Source organism: Macaca nemestrina, chromosome 13, assembly GCF_043159975.1.
Source record: "Macaca nemestrina isolate mMacNem1 chromosome 13, mMacNem.hap1, whole genome shotgun sequence".
NCBI classification, from domain to species: domain Eukaryota; kingdom Metazoa; phylum Chordata; class Mammalia; order Primates; family Cercopithecidae; genus Macaca; species Macaca nemestrina.
This window is the reverse complement of record NC_092137.1, coordinates 86,391,803-86,406,960: the sequence shown is the minus strand read 5'-3', so window position 1 is coordinate 86,406,960 and position 15,158 is coordinate 86,391,803. Positions and strand designations below refer to the sequence as shown.

The following is a 15,158-nucleotide window of genomic DNA, read 5'->3' as shown; positions in this document are numbered from 1 at the left end:
AGCCATCTCAAAGCATACTAAAAATAAAGAAATAAATAAACTTGTTGTTTTTGCTCTATTTTCTTCTCCAAAAATAGAAATTCCTTTCCTGGGACTTAGAAGCATTTTTGAGTTCTTTATTTAAAAAAAAAAAAAAGTGTGTGTGTGTGTGTGTGCGCGCGCGCGTTTGTGTGTGTGTGTATCATGTGCATGTGTGTGCTTGCCAGAGGGGAATTCTCTAGAAACTTCTGGTTGTGGTGCTGGAAATGAAATCCCAAAGGATGAAAGCACGTTGTCTGTGGGCCAGATGGCTTTGGAGGTGGTTGGGGGCATGGGTTTGGCTCTGCCGGTTTCTTGGGGAGGGGGCAGGCTCTGTCCTGGTCTCACTCCCTGCTGTGTGGCCCATCTGCTGCCTTTGGACAAGCCTTGGTGACAGGAGAGCCTGGGGAGAGGCTGGCTGGTCCAGGGCGGTGCATCTTTCCTCCCGGAGGTGAGATCTTGGATACTTGCTCGGCCAAGGGTAGGTGAGCGCCCTCACCAGCTGCTGTATTTGCTCATAGTCTATCCATTAGCCACCATATTGGTGGTGATGGGCATGGAGTGGGGCAGGGGAAGATGTTAGAATGAAGAAAAAATACTAGATTTAAGTGCCAGCTGTGGGACAACCTCGGGTGAGTCACAGCCCAGAAATGTAGCACCAGGGAGTGAAGCCAGAGGGGAAAAAAGTTACAAATGCCGGAAACATGATGAACCTGTCAAAAATACATGAAATTAGCTGCGTAAGTTAGGAAGTAAAAGGCAAGGTCCTGTTTGTTTTTTCACACGTGTAAGCATTTAAAAAAATTCATCAGGAATGGAAAAAATAATTCCTCTCCACACACTGCCTTGGGTGAGGGACATTTTGGGGAAATCGAGGAAAGGTGTCTGTGTTCTCTTGAGGGCCACAAGGTAGAGAGAAGGAAGCAGCCTTAGGGGGCCCCTGAGCAAGAGATGAATTCAGTAGACCCCAAAGATCAAAGCCAAGGAAGTAAGTCCCTCGAAAATCCTCAGAGACATGGGCAATGCTGGCTGGCTTCCCACTGAACATGGTGCCCGGGAGTGGAGATGTTCTTATTTACATGTGAAAAAAGATGAGCTCCGGGAGCAGAAAGGCAACCACTGAGGTTGTTGCTGTCAGGTTAAGTAGGGCCTCTCCGTCCGCTGATTGAAAGAACTAGAGTTCCCCAGGGACCCAGGCGCTAGGCGGGACACAATGACGGGTAATATTAGGACAAAAAGGAACTGTTTCCTTTGCAGCAAACATTAAGGTCAGAAAGAATCTTGTTTCATGGGCAGCCAGAGAGAAGGACACAGGGCCATGGCTGAGGAAGAGGGGCTGTTAGTGATTAACGATATCTGAGGATGGGATTCGGCCACCACCTCCAGAGGGCCAAGCTGTGGGCATGCCGAGACCTGGTGGTGACAGGGAGATATTGTGGACCTGGAGGGCACATGAGACCATCATGATGGGCAGCTAAGGAGCCTGGGCTGTAGTCTGGAGGCGATGGGCCCAGGGAGGAAGTTTGGAAATAAACCTCAATCAGCCATGGCAGAGGCAGGGTTGGAAGGGACAGACCATTGACAGGGAGGCCAGTCAGGAGGCAGCCACATGGCCCGTGAACAACAGTGAAGGTGAACTCCTGACATAGCCTCAAACACGCCATGCTGGGGTGGCCCGAGGAGGCTGGCCCACTCCAGGGAGGCCACGGGACCAGGGCGGCAGAAGGAGCTCATCTCTCCAATTGATTAGTAGTAACTGCTTGGAGCATTGTCTGGAGCGGAATTCAGGCAGCGTGGGAGCCCCTCCAGAAAAACAGCCACTGTTGGTTAGTGATGTCCGAGGTGGGGCTGTAAGGAGGCGACGTTCACTCATTCATCTCCACATTCAACAACCGTTCGTTCAGAGCCTGTGTGCCGGCACGTGTGCCGCGATGCTGTCCTCCATTCACTCATTCATCTCCACATTCAACAACCGTTCCTTCACAGCCTGTGTGCCAGCACCTGTGCCGCAATGCTGTCCTCTTCACTCAGCTCTCAAAGGCTCGGCCACATAAACAGCAAAAAGTCCATGGCCAGGCTTCTCTCGGCTCTAAGCCCCTCTCCCTTCAAGCCTCTCCAAAGCCATATAAAAGATCACCTGGCCCGGGTCCTGTTTTCTCCGGGTCTTGAACAAATTAGATGCTTCAGAGTTATTTGTGGAAGGAAGAAAACAAAAATGAGTGAATTACCACATTTTCCATGTTTTATTCATTCATTCAGCAAAGAAACCAATATATACACTTAGCAAGAAGGCCCTTTCAAGGATTGGGGGTTGAATTAGATCCAAACTTTACTCTCCAGGAATTTATAGTACCATCTGAGATTAGACACATACCCACAGTTCTGGAAAACACTGCCATTGTTTGTCCAAGTTCCTCGGGGTGCCTGGCTTCAGAGAGGTAGGCATAATTTGTCTGGGGTCTGGGTCACCAGAAGGGAGACACGTGGGACAGCAAAACCCGGGGGCAAAGGGTGAAGCCAGCCCCTCCCCACAAAGCAGGGACCCTGTGCCCCACTGTCTTCCTGGAACCATGAAACAGAAAGCAGCTGTGAAGGTGTCAGGGCAGCAAGAGGGCAAGAAGAGAACGACGACGGTACAAATCCACTCGAAGGGTGTCCTTGAAGATGTCTGAGTCTTGCTGTTTGTTGCCTGGACGGCTGGCAGTGACCACTTCGTGGCTCAGGAAGCAGCATAGGAGGGATGCAGGTGTAACCCCAACTCCAGCCCCCAGCCGGCTTCCCATGGCTGACCACAGCGCGGCCCCTGTCTTATCCTAATTAGCTGCACCTGTGCCTCTATCCAGGCTCACCGGCAAGCTCTTGAGCAGAGTTCTGTTTGTACCTGCACATGGCAATGCTACCCAGTTCCCGGCCCCTGGGACCTGCCTACTCATGCCTCCGCTAGCGGTGAGAAAGGGGAATTTGGTGGAGGTGGAGAAATCCAGAAAAAAGAGAACAGCACAGAGCCTTGAAGGATGTGGCCATGGAGACAGGAAGAAGCATGGTGTGGGGAGATGGACACTTGCTCAAAACCTCATCTCCAGAACTTAACCCTCTCTTCTGGGATAGTCTCAAGCCAGACCCAGGAAGCAGTACAGTCTGTGGGCAGTCTTTGGAGAGTCTTGCAAAGCTTGGCCTGTGAGCTGAGATCTCCAACTCCCAGAGCCATTCTTTCTGGTTTTGTCTTGCAGAGAGCAGGAGGCTGGCACACACGCATGAAGATGGGTGTGCACACTTGGGGCTTCATGCAGACACACCCATGAAGATCTTTCGGGCCCCTGGAGAGGGTCCCCTCATCCCTTTAAGGCCTATGCCTGGTGACTCAGAGCAGACAAGGCAAGGAGAGTGTGCAGGTGACTCTGTGACCACAAACCAGAGGCTGGACTGCAAAGCGCTTTCACAGGCCCCATGAGGGCAGCTCCTCGTCATTTATATTTTGCTGAGGGTCTTCTTGAATGGCTGCCTGCATAAAACTGTTTAGAGGATTGCTGGTGGAATCTGAATCTATCTGAAAGAGAATTCCGTTTTCTGGAAATGTACACGAGTGTGTGTGTGGGTGTGCATGCGCCCATGAGAGGGAGTGTGCGTGTGTGTGCATATGAACACAAGTTGCTGTGCTGGAGAGGAAGCTGGGAAAGGAGAGGAGAGCGTGCATTTAGTCATCCACATACATACATATGTGTACACACACATGCATTCACCCACAGCCTGTCTCCCAAATCCATGGCTCCAAGTCACTTTCTTTTCGTAGACCAGACCTCACTTAGACCAGCAGCTTCAACTTTGCCTGCACATTAAGATCATTTGAGGAGCTTGTAAAAATTCCAATGACCAGGCCACACCCTAGACCAATACCTCAGAATTTCTGGAGATGAAATTGGGCATCAATACTTCATATCAATATGTAATAGTCTCCTTTGGCGATTCCAATTTCCTGCCAGCGCTGAGTGCTCCTCTGCCTAGAAAGCCCTTCTCCTACTCCCCTGCTCAGAAAGCTTCTACTCACCCTTTAAGACCCAAGTCCCATGGCTACTTTCCAGGAAAATCCTTCCTGAGAACCTCCCCAGGAGTTAGTTCTTCCTTTCCTGAAGCTCCCAACAACACCTTAGTCATCTGAATGTAATCATAATTATTTGCTTGTCTACCTGTCTGTCCCACCCTCCGTACAGAACCCGGAACTCCATGATGCCACGCACTACACTAGATCCATCTCTTCATTCCCCCTGCCTGTCTTAGTGTCTGACAGGCAGCTGGTCATCAATGACGCTTCAGAATGTAAGGGAAGTATGTAATGAAGTATGTATGCAGGAGGGGGATGGGAGGTGGAGGATGGGCTGTTTCTGGGTGGTAAGGCCATGAGTCTGCTCCCTTGGCAGCAGAATGGAGTACACTCCCTTTAGTAATAGAAAGCGTCCTCTATGTCAACAGTTAGATGCTGGTCGGTCCACATGTCCTGCTTCCTTAGGAAGTACCGTCAGGGTTACTCAGAGGCTCCGAGGGAAAACAGAGCGGTGCTGTTATCTGTGCCAGGTCACAGGGTGACTGAACCTTCCTAACGGACCCTCCTGGCCCCATTCCATGCCCACTCTGTCCAGTCTGCATCCAGAGCACCTTTGCTCTGAGGAGTGCTCAGGGCCACCTGGGTCCCCTGTTTCTGTGCCAGTCCAGGGATCCAGGACAGCATGGACACTACGGTCCTCGGTAAAGGGCCAGCCTGAGAAACACTACTGCAAGGGGGGCTCCCTGCAGCCTGCCCAGCCCAGCCCAGGAGTCAGGCAGCACAGACGAGAAAGTGACACTGGTGAAACCAAGGGACAAACTGTGTCCTGCATGGCTGCAGCCTCTGGTCCCCTCCTATCCCCCTTTCCTTGGCAAGCCCTGTCCCTTCTGCCTTGATAGTGCTCTCCTATTTTTTATCTTATCACCCCTTCCCCTAGTCCCAGTGGGCCTTTATTGTCCCTCCCTTAGGCCCACTGAGGTGAAGCAATGTGACAAGGCCACACAGAGACTTCGGGCTGGGACTGGTGATGGGGCTGGAAAAGGTTTGAGAGCACAGGATTTGAAGTGAGGCCATCCTGATTCAACAACTGGCTCTGTCACCAACTGGCCCTGTCTCCTTGGGGCCTCAGTTTTCTCATCTGTGAAATGGGGTTAATAATAGGGGCCCCCATCTCATAAATACATGGTGCAGAATGAGTGCAGTGTGGACAGAGAGGGCTCCTCATGTGTTCCTGACCAGGCCTCCTGGTCACTAGTCCAGGCTAAGACTACTGTGAGAACCACCCTTCACCCCCTTCCACACACAGACACACACACTCTCACCCACACAGCACTTGCTCCTGAAGGGCTCTCAACCTGTCGCTAGAGACCGACCCCTCCCTCACACTCCCCAGCCGATGACCAGCCAAAGTCCTGGTCACCCACAGAGTCCACTCGACACAAGCATTTTCTTGACATCTTAGGGCTTTTACTTCAATTTGAAGCAGATGGTTGAGCACAGACGTGAACAGCTTTGGCCATTTGAGCACAAGGAAGGGGCAGGCCTTGGCTTTGAACACGCCCCCCTGCTCCCATCGTCCACATACTGGCCCAGTCCCCTGGTCCCTTCCTCCTCTGCCCCTGCACACCCTGTAACAGACCACCGTCCTCCAAGTGGGGCTCCATCTTGCCCAGTAGGACGGCTCCAGCCAACCCAGCCTCTACTCCTTCCTCAGGCCACGGGCAGGGTAAACAAGAGAAAAACTCTTCCTGTCCATGGCAGGGCCCGCTCATGGTGCTGGCTGCCTGGGATGGGTCACGGTGAGGGAAGGCTGGCTAGGGGAGCAAAGACCCGTAGGTAGCTGCCCTGGTGCAAGTCCCTGGTGTAGGGAAGGGAGTAGTATTGCTTCTCTCCCTGCTTACTCCCTTCTGGTGATGCTCAGGGCCCAAGGAGCCTGGACCCAGGGGACACTGAGAACTGGGGCCGGCGGCCTGGGCAGCCAACGAAGGGGAAACAGTGGGCAGGGAACTCAGGCCCCACTCCTGGCCCTGCCCAGGCACCCCAGCCTCCCTCTCACAGCCCCTAAGACTTGTCTTGCACTCAGTCAGTGCAAGGCCTGGTGGAGAGAGAGCACCAGGTCAGAGGGCCCGGTGCCCCAGGGCTCATCAAATGCCCATCCCTTCCATGAGCTCCTGGCAGAACCGCTTACTCATCTTCGGCTTGAGATGGGGCTCAGGCAACAGGAGGAGCAAAAGTCACAGAGCAACGGTGTGGCTTTTCGCTGTGGGGTTTCATCACCCCATTTCCTTCAGTGTCTCTGTCGAATCTTTGGCAACGAATTTCTGCAGCTGGACAGTGGGCCTTGGGCTCTGAGTGAGTGGGGGACTGAGCTCTCCCCTCCCCACCAGGCAGAGGGCAAAGTGCGAAGCAGCCTCGGAGTGGCTGGGTGAGGGCGGAGGGGAGAGGGAGGCAGACGTGCTCCGATCCGACCCTGAGAGGCTGTAGGCCGGGCGTCTGGCGGCATCTTGGAGAAGACCACGAGGCTGGACTCAGCGAGCTCACCTTGTCCTCAGGCCTGACTGGAAGGAAGGCCCACAGTGGTGGCCTTGGTCTCGCCCGCAGCCAGTCACTCCTGAAAGACATGACCAGCCATTAGAAGCTGCCCCTACTCCACCTGGTTCCTGTTTCCGGACACCTGCAGAATGTCCCCTCACTGAGTCCTCCAGGCACGGGCCTCCATCTTGAAGGGTTCGATAACTGGAAGAGCCAGGATTCAAACCCAGGCCTGGCTGCCTCCAGAGCCCACACTGCTCCCCTCCTCCTTAGTGCTGCATTTCAGAGGCCTTGCGTTTTGGTTGGTTTGGGGAAAGAAGAGGACCACAGTGGGTAGTGGGAGCCAGGGCCACTGGAAGCTCAGGGACACCTGGGACTGACACCGCAATCCCCAGGGCCACCCCTTTGACGGATCTCAGAGGCCTGTCCCCACCTGGGGTGGCAGACTCCTCTGCAGGCTCAGCCCCACTGGAATGGCCGTCTGCAGCTTCCTTGTGCTGTCCTAGGAGTCACAAGGCCCATTCTAATTGTAGCACATTCACCTGCCAGCTGGGTGACCTCAAACAAGTCATTTGACTTCTCTAGGCCTCAGTGTCCTCATCTGTAAAATGGCATGGCTGGAGCAGATCGATGAAAGCTCCTTTTAAGCAGGAGAAGGAAGTACGTGTTAGCTAATACAGAAACATGGTTCTGTCTATTTGGTGCAGTGGAGTCAGGGGACACAGAGGGAGGGGGACCCAGAGACCTACTGCATTCCTGCCAACAGAGAGCCTGGGACATGTCTGAGAATCAGGGTGCTAAGGAGCACGGTTTGAAAATTGCTGGGTTAGACCACCTTTAAGTTCCCTGCAGCCCTGATCTGTGCAATCCTCATTCTGGCAGCTGAACTTGGCGCTGAGCACAGGTTGTAACTGGCTACCAGGAAGCAATGGGACAGGGGGCAAGGTCATGGGGGCTGTGGGGTTTCAGCTTTCTGGGGAGGTCAGAGCTGGTGGGGAGGCTCTGTGAGACCTCCAGATCCAACCAGGATGAAAAATAACAAAGTCCCTGAACCTGGTACAACACATCCCTCTTAAAGCAACTCCAAACACCCTTTTGATTCGTGCTCCAACCCTCAACCAACAGCTATTAATAAGTAGTTATTTTTAAAGTAAAACATCTGTCAGGCGCCTCCGACCTGCCAGGGAGCACTCTCATTCCCCTCTCATGAGTGAGCAATCCCAGGCTCCGAGAAGGAAGTGCTGGAAGTTGCCAGGGCCAGGATTTGAATCCAGATCGGCAGTGTTCATTCTACCACACAGAGGCTGCTCTCACTGAGACAGAGGCTTGGGGAGCCGGGATGGAGCCAAACCACGACGTTGGAGGGCCTGCTAACCACAGGCCCTGGTGAGCCCCGTGGGCCGGGCGGCCAGCCAAGATGCAAGGCTGGGGCAAGGCTGAAGTGGGGTCCAAGGAGGGTGAGGGAGCCGGGCCAGAGGGAGGGAGTGCTCTCCAGCTAATAGCGGCTCAGGAGGGAGAAAAGGAAAAGTGAGAGGCGGGAGCATCTTGATGTGGTAAATCCCAGGCTCACATTCTCCAAGCCCACTGTGCATGGCTGGCCCCAGCAGGAATCTGCTTTGTGTTACCGAGTCTGAGGAGGAGGATTAAGAAGCGGAAAGGAAACCCGTGGGGATGGCACTGGGTCTGTGGTCCACGGGGTGATTTACAGCCCGCGTCATCCCGGCGCTGGCTGCCTGGGCGGGCCCTGCCATGGGCAGAAAAAGTTTTTCTCTTGTTCAGCCTGCCCGTGGCCTGAGGAAGAAGGGGAGGCGGGATTAGCTGGAGCCGTCCTCCTGGCCATGCTGTAAAGGCGGTCGGGGCAGCCTGGGGCCAGCCCCAAGCCCTCTGTTGGCTCTTAGTCCCTGCTGAAGCCACAGCTACCATCCAGGATTAAAGGACACAGGGGTTTCTCTGGCCAAGGCCTGATCTTCAATTCTTGACCCCACCCTTTTCCTGGTGTCTACACTAGACCACCACCACCTCGGCCCAGGAATCTCAGCACATACATCATCTATCCAAGGAAGTCTTATGACAACTGGGATGTAATGGGAAGAACACTGGGAGGCCTCAGGTGCCAGGACTTCCTCTGCAATTCAGCAGCTGTGTGACCTTGGGTAGCTCACTCTCCCACTCTGTGCTTTCATTCCCTCACTTGTACAGTGAGGGGAGGGGAGGCAGATTGGCATTGCCCAAAAGGTGTTCTGTGGAACACGAGCTCGGTGAGGCATTCCATGAATTTGGGAAATACCACATACCTTGACCCCAACTTGGAAAGTCGCTGCATGTATTATGATATCAAAGGCTCCGAAAAGTCCTGTAGCGAAGAAATTTGTCTGGCTTTAATGACCCAGTTTCCCAACTGACTTGTTTTTTTGAAACAGGGTCTCACTCTGTCACTTAGGCTGAGTGTAGTGGCGAGATCATGGCTCAGTGCAGCCTTGACCTTCCAGGCTCAAGCGATCTTCCCACCTCAGCCTCCCAAGGAGCTGGGACTACAGGCATGCACCACCACGCCTGGCTAATTTTTGATTTTATTTTTTATAGATTCAAGGCCTCTCTATGTTGCCCAGGCTGGTCTTGAACTCCCAGACACAAGCAATCCCCTCGCCTCAGCCTCCCAAAGTTACAGGCGTGAGCCACTGCAGCCAGCCTTCCCAACTGATTTGATCATGTAATTGCTACTGCATTGTGAGGAGCAGAAACTCACTTCAACCCTCCAGGAAAGGGAAGCTCATTTAAAGTTACAAAAGGGCGTTTCACAGAGACCGGGGGAAGGTCTCCGAAAACGTAGCAAAGGGCTTGCAAAGGTCAGTAGGGGCAGTCTGTGGCCCTGCCCTCTAGATGCCTGCTTACAGTCACTTGCAGGTATCTACCTTCCTCCCTGACTACCGACTAGTCTGGTCTCCCGGCATGCCAATCCCCGAGACCCAGTGGAGGACACCCATTGGTCTAGCCTAGGTCTGATTTATTCCCCTGGACCAATCAGCTGTGGCCAAGGGATAGGAGCCAAAGATGCCAATGATACCTCTTCATAAGAGGCTGTGTGTGGGGTGGGTTGCATGTGGGGATGCATAATGGCAAATATGGAGGATAGCAAGCATCCCCGCTGTGACCACCACACCACAGAACCCCTTTCATGGAATGCCTGGCAACATCCTGTGTCCCATGTGAGGGGCACAGTGCGAGAGGCTTGCATTCCCCCCAGCTCTGGCCCTTTGTGGGTTTTTGTGTTTCTGCTGCCAGCCAAGGCTCTGGGTCTGGCTTACTCCCTAGCTTACTGTCCTCAGAACCTCTGCCACCACGGAAGATGTCCTTTATTTATGTATTTATTTATTTATTTATTTATATTTGTTTTGAGATGGAGTTTTACTCTTATTGCCCAGGTTGGAGTGCAATGGCGCGATCTTGGCTCACTGCAACCTCTGCCACCCAGGTTCAAGCGATTCTCCTGCCTCAGCTTCCTGAGTAGCTGGGATTACAGGTGTGCACCACCATGCCCGGCTAATTTTTTGTATTTTTAGTAGAGACAGGGTTTCTCCACGGCCAGGATGGTCTTGAACTTCCGACCTCAGGTGATCCGCCCTCCTCAGCCTCCCAGAGTGCTGGGATTATAGGCGTGAGCCACCGCGCCCAGCCGAAGATGTCCTTTGAACAACAGGTTCTGCTGCTAAAATTAACCTTGAGAATGACTAGATGAGATGGCCTCACAGGTCCCTCTCAGCTAGTCTGACGTACCGAGTCAGAGCAAGGTGATTTGGTCAGTGTGGCAAAGTGGGAGTATTTATCACAAGCAGAAATCATCTTTTTATCTGTTCACTTGTTTATGGCCAGAATGCCAGCTCCACGAGGGCAGGGATGTGGCCTGTTTTATTTGCTGTTGTAGCTCCAATGCCCAGAACAGTGTCTAACACACAGCAGTATCTCAATAAACACTGGGCCAGGCGCAGTGGCTCACACCTGTAATCCCAGCACTTTGGGAGGCCAAAGCATGAGGATCTGTTGAGGTCACGAGTTCGAGACCAGCCTGGCCAACATGGCAAAACCCTATCTCTACTAAAAATGCAAAAGTTAGCTGGGTGTAGTGATGTACGCTTGTAATCCCAGCTACTTGAGAGGCTGAGGCGGGAGGATCTCTCGAACCAAGAAGGCAAAGGTTGCAGTGAGCAAAGATTATGCCACTGCCCTCCAACCTGGGTGTCAGAGGGAGACAACAACAACAAATAAATACCGGCTGACTCAATCATAGCTACTTCAAGTCACAGGCATTTTACTCACTGTGGCTTTATATGTTACAAAATATTTCTCCTATTTCAAATGCAATATTAAGCGTTTTTGTAAATGGGTCTATCTATACTTTCAGGGAAGTTGTGGTAATTGTTATGAACCCTGGAACAATTTAGCATCCTTTATGCTTTTGTTCATTTCCAGTTTAAAAAAAAAATTCTAATTGTTTTCCTCTCCTGATCACTTCTGTGCACTGCGGGGTAATTTTACCACTTTGGGGTATTTAAAAAAACGATTTTTTAATCTGCCTTTAAGTTATTTTGCCTTTTATATTTACTGTCAGTCTATGATACCCACTTGACCTACTTAACCATTTTCCACTATTTCAAATTATACATTTTTTGTATTTAAGCAATTTTGATACAGCCTTCTACATGCAGGAGGGAATAAACCTCCAACGGGGTTGAAATCCTGACTTTTTTTTAAACTGGTCTTTCCTAAACAGGGCAGTCAGATTTCAAATGTTATTTTAAAACTAAAAGGTGAAAAAAAGAGCAGATGTGGCATGGGAAGAGAATTTTTAAAAACCACAGTTTGCCTTTCACTGTTAAGTACACCAGTGTATGGGCTAGAAAGGGGGCTGCATGTTTGCCTCTGAATGCTGCTCTTGATTCTTCCTGGGGTTCATCTTGGCCCCAAAGTCAGCTGAGGGGCCCTGAGCAGGATGCTTAACCTCTCCAAGTCTGTTTCCTCATCTTTTTTTTTTTTTTTTTTTTCTGACAGCTTCTTGCTCTGTTGCCCAGGTTGGAATGCAGTGGTGCAAACAAGGCTCACTGCCACCTCAGCCTCCCAGGCTCAGGTGATTCTCCCCAATCAGCCTCCTGTATACCTGGAACCACAGGCTCATGCCACCACACCTGGCTAGTTTTTTTCATCTTTTGTAGAGATGGAGTCTCACTTTTGTTGCCCAGGCTGGTCTTGAACTTAAGGGCTCAAGCGATCCTCCAGCCTCAGCCTCCCAAAGTGCTAGGATTACAGATGTGAGCCACCGTACCTGGTCAATTTCCTCATATTTATTTATTTATTTATTTATTTATTTATTTTTGAGTCAGAGTCTCACTCTGTCACCCAGGCTGGAGTACAGTGGCGTGATCTTGGCTCACAGTAACCTTCACCTCTTGGGTTCAAATGATTCTCGAGTCTCAGCCTCCCGAGTAGCTGAGATTACAAGCGTATGTAATCACACCCGGTTAATTTTTGTATTTTCAGTAGAGATGAGGCTTCACCATGTTGGCCAGGCTGGTCTTGAACTCCTGACCTCAAGTGATCCACCCACCTCAACCTCCCAAAGTGCTCTGCCTCAAAAAAGAGAAAAAGAAAATACAGAAGAGTGAACAGAAAGAAAATCGTTTCAATCACCTTAATCTCTCCACTGACAGCAAACCACTGATAACATTTGGGTGACTACTGTCCCATATGCTATTCCCATGCATATGCGTCCTCACATACAGTATTTTATGAAAAGTGGAATTACGCTGTACAAGCTGCATCATAAGCTGCATTGGTGTTTTCTTTAACACTCAAGCCTGGACATCCTTGCATTTGACAGATCTGCTTTCACATCTTCTCCAAGGGCCAGGCTTTGCAGAGGTTATTCTGGGCACAGGCGCAAGGCCTGGGCTTCTGGCCTCCAAGCTCCCCATGGACCTGGAAGCAGGTATGGTCCAGTCGGCCCCCAGCACCTCCTGCCTGCCTAGCCTGGGCACCATGGGTGACAGGCAAGAAATTTATGAGCAGCTGGAGTTGGCTGCTATTTGCGGGGGGCAGGAACAGGGCATGAATCGAGGATAGTGCTGTGTCCGGGCTGGGAGGGCCCTTCAAGGTCCCAAGTGTCTAAGAGTTTCAGTTATGGCCAGAGCCTTTAGTGAGCCAGGACAGTTGGCCTGGAGGCCAAAAATGGAGAGAAAATGTCATTTATTCAGCAAAGATGTATTAGTTCCTAATAGGGGCCAGTCCTGTCCCAGGCACTAGGGCAGCTTACAGTCTAACTCTAGGGGAAAACTGAGGACCACCGTTGCTGGCTGCTGCTGCGGATTCTACCCAGTCCTTTCTGTATTTCTCAAGGCTGCTCTCTAGAGAGGAGGGGACTGGCACAGCCTCAGCTGTGCTGTGCAGACAGCTGCCCCACAGGCCCCAGGTCAGGAGCAAGGTAGGGCCAGCAGTCAAACCCCTCCTTCACTGAGGCCAATGGATGTGTTCAAACCTCAGAGTCAGTCAAGGCCGTGTAGAAGAACTTTCCTATCAGTAAGAAACAATCATTGCATCAGGCAATGTTGAGGATGAGAGCAGGTAACCTGGGGAGCCCTTCCTGTGGTAAGATGCTAGAGGTGTTGCTGGGTCCCAGGTATCCTAGTCTAGCATTTATTGAGCACCTACCATGTACTCCACAGTGTTGCAGGGCCTTACTTGGAGTTACTTCCACCCACTAGAATGTAGGTTCCACAAGTTCAGGGCTGGGGCTGGGGGTTGTCAGTTGAGTCCTTGCTGCCTCCCTAGTCCAGGACAATGAGGGCCTGCTCATGTCCACCCTCTTACCCCCACCAGCCCCACACCCAACGCAAGGTGGGGACGACGGGTTCCTCCTCTGAACTCCTGAAGCTCTTTATCCCAACTCCTCCTACATCCCCCTATGCCACGAATGGTTGTCGTTGTGATTGCCACAGTTCCTTCCCCTACCCCACACACCTCCACCACCAGCACCCATCCTCCCAGAGCCTGGGAACAGAAGCAAGTGCATCAGTGCTCAGAGTCACCATTTACAGAGGGCGGCCCCTTACCAAGCACATGCTACACTTGTTTGCATGTGCTGTCTTTCGTAATTCCTGGGAGGTGCCTACCGCTGTGCCCATGTTGCAGATGAGGAAATGGAGGCCTGAGTGGTGACCTCCTTTGCCCTAGGCCACACTGCTAGAATGCAGCAGAGCAAGGTAGACCCTTAACCCCTATAGACCTCAGTTTCCTCACAGGCAAACAGGAACAGCAGGTCCCCAAGCCATCCACCCAACTGTCACCTACTTGGTTCTAAGAAAATCTTGGCCTTCGACTCCTGGAGCCTAAGGGAAGGTGGCTGGCAGTGGGAGGCCCAGCACCCCCAGGGCCAGGGCCAGAGTTCATAGGAGCCCACTGGGCCTACAGGGGCAGCCATACCATGCCGACGCCTTCTCAGGCTGCAGACCACTCTCTCTCTGGCTGCCGAGCTGTCTCCCTCTCTGTGCTCTGTCTATGTGTCTCTGCCAACTCTTCTTGGCCTCTTCTTTGTTTTACTCTCCACGTCCACCAGTCTGTCTGTCTTTCTTGGCCCCCACCCCAGCTCACCCCCAGCATGGTGCACTGTGAGGGTCGAGCTGGCCCAGGCGAAGCTGCAGGCAGCTGCTGAGGCTTCCCACCTGCTTCCGTCCTGCGACACTGTCCGGTCATTTTACTTGGCTTCACTGCTCTTCCAGATGCCAGCAGCTCAAAAGGCCCATGGCCGCACTGCACAGCCAGAAGAGGCACCCAGGCCGGAGGGGGCACTCAAGCAGGAAGGAGCAGCCCACTCAGGCTGGAGGAGACACCCAGGGTGGAGGAGAGCAGACCAATAGGCAGACTGGTGGCCCAGTCATGCGAGAAAGGCTCTGCTCTTCACCTGCCCTGTGGGCCTGGCTCACGATCCTTACACAGACACCCCCACACGACATGTAAGTTCACATGCCCCAGCCACGGTGGAGGGTCCCCATCAGGCCTGCCTCCTTCTAGACTGGGAACTACTCCCATCACCCTGCTGCTTCTCCAAGCGCCTCCGCTCCCCAGTCCTTACTGCAAAGTCACAGCAGGGATTGATGGGCACCAACCAGACAAGCCAAATCACACCAAAGTGCTGGCCAGCAAACCTTTGCAGAGATCACAGTGCTTCTCCAGGAGACTCCCAGAAGGGAGCACGGCTGTGGATACTTCAGGATCACTGGGGTACCCGTGGTTTGGAGAGGCCATGAGCCATTTGGGAAGCCCAAATTCCATACAGACGCAGTTTTAAGATGAGGAACACCTCCCCTAGCCTCTTCCATTGTCCCTAAGCCCCTCCCGTAGCTAGATGCTGGTGCCACCGAGGGATCCAGGTGGGGGGTGGGGACATCTCTGATTAGAGGTCTTTACTCACTGCCACACACACACACATGTGCACACTCACTGGCAAACAATCCAGCACAGTGGTTAAATGTGCCAGCTATGGCACCAGACGACCTCTGTTTGAATCCTGACTTCCCCATTC

General features: G+C 52.4%; 1 protein-coding gene across 2 annotated transcripts in view; it reads right to left on the bottom strand.

Moving 5' to 3' along the window:
- Nucleotides 1–1,217: 1,217 nt before the first annotated feature.
- Nucleotides 1,218–15,158, bottom strand: part of LOC105465392 (atonal bHLH transcription factor 8) — a 38,279-nt gene continuing 24,338 nt past the window's right edge. Inside the window, exons 3-4 of one of the 2 annotated variants that reach the window (XM_011713839.3) lie at nucleotides 8,884–8,942; nucleotides 1,218–6,668 (exon numbers count right to left, since the gene is read on the bottom strand). In XM_011713839.3, the coding sequence (XP_011712141.2) occupies nucleotides 8,916–8,942 (27 nt within the window). In that variant the 3' untranslated portion in view covers nucleotides 1,218–6,668; nucleotides 8,884–8,915. The remainder of the gene's footprint in view (nucleotides 6,669–8,883; nucleotides 8,943–15,158) is intronic. The other variant, XM_011713840.3, reaches the window with a different exon arrangement.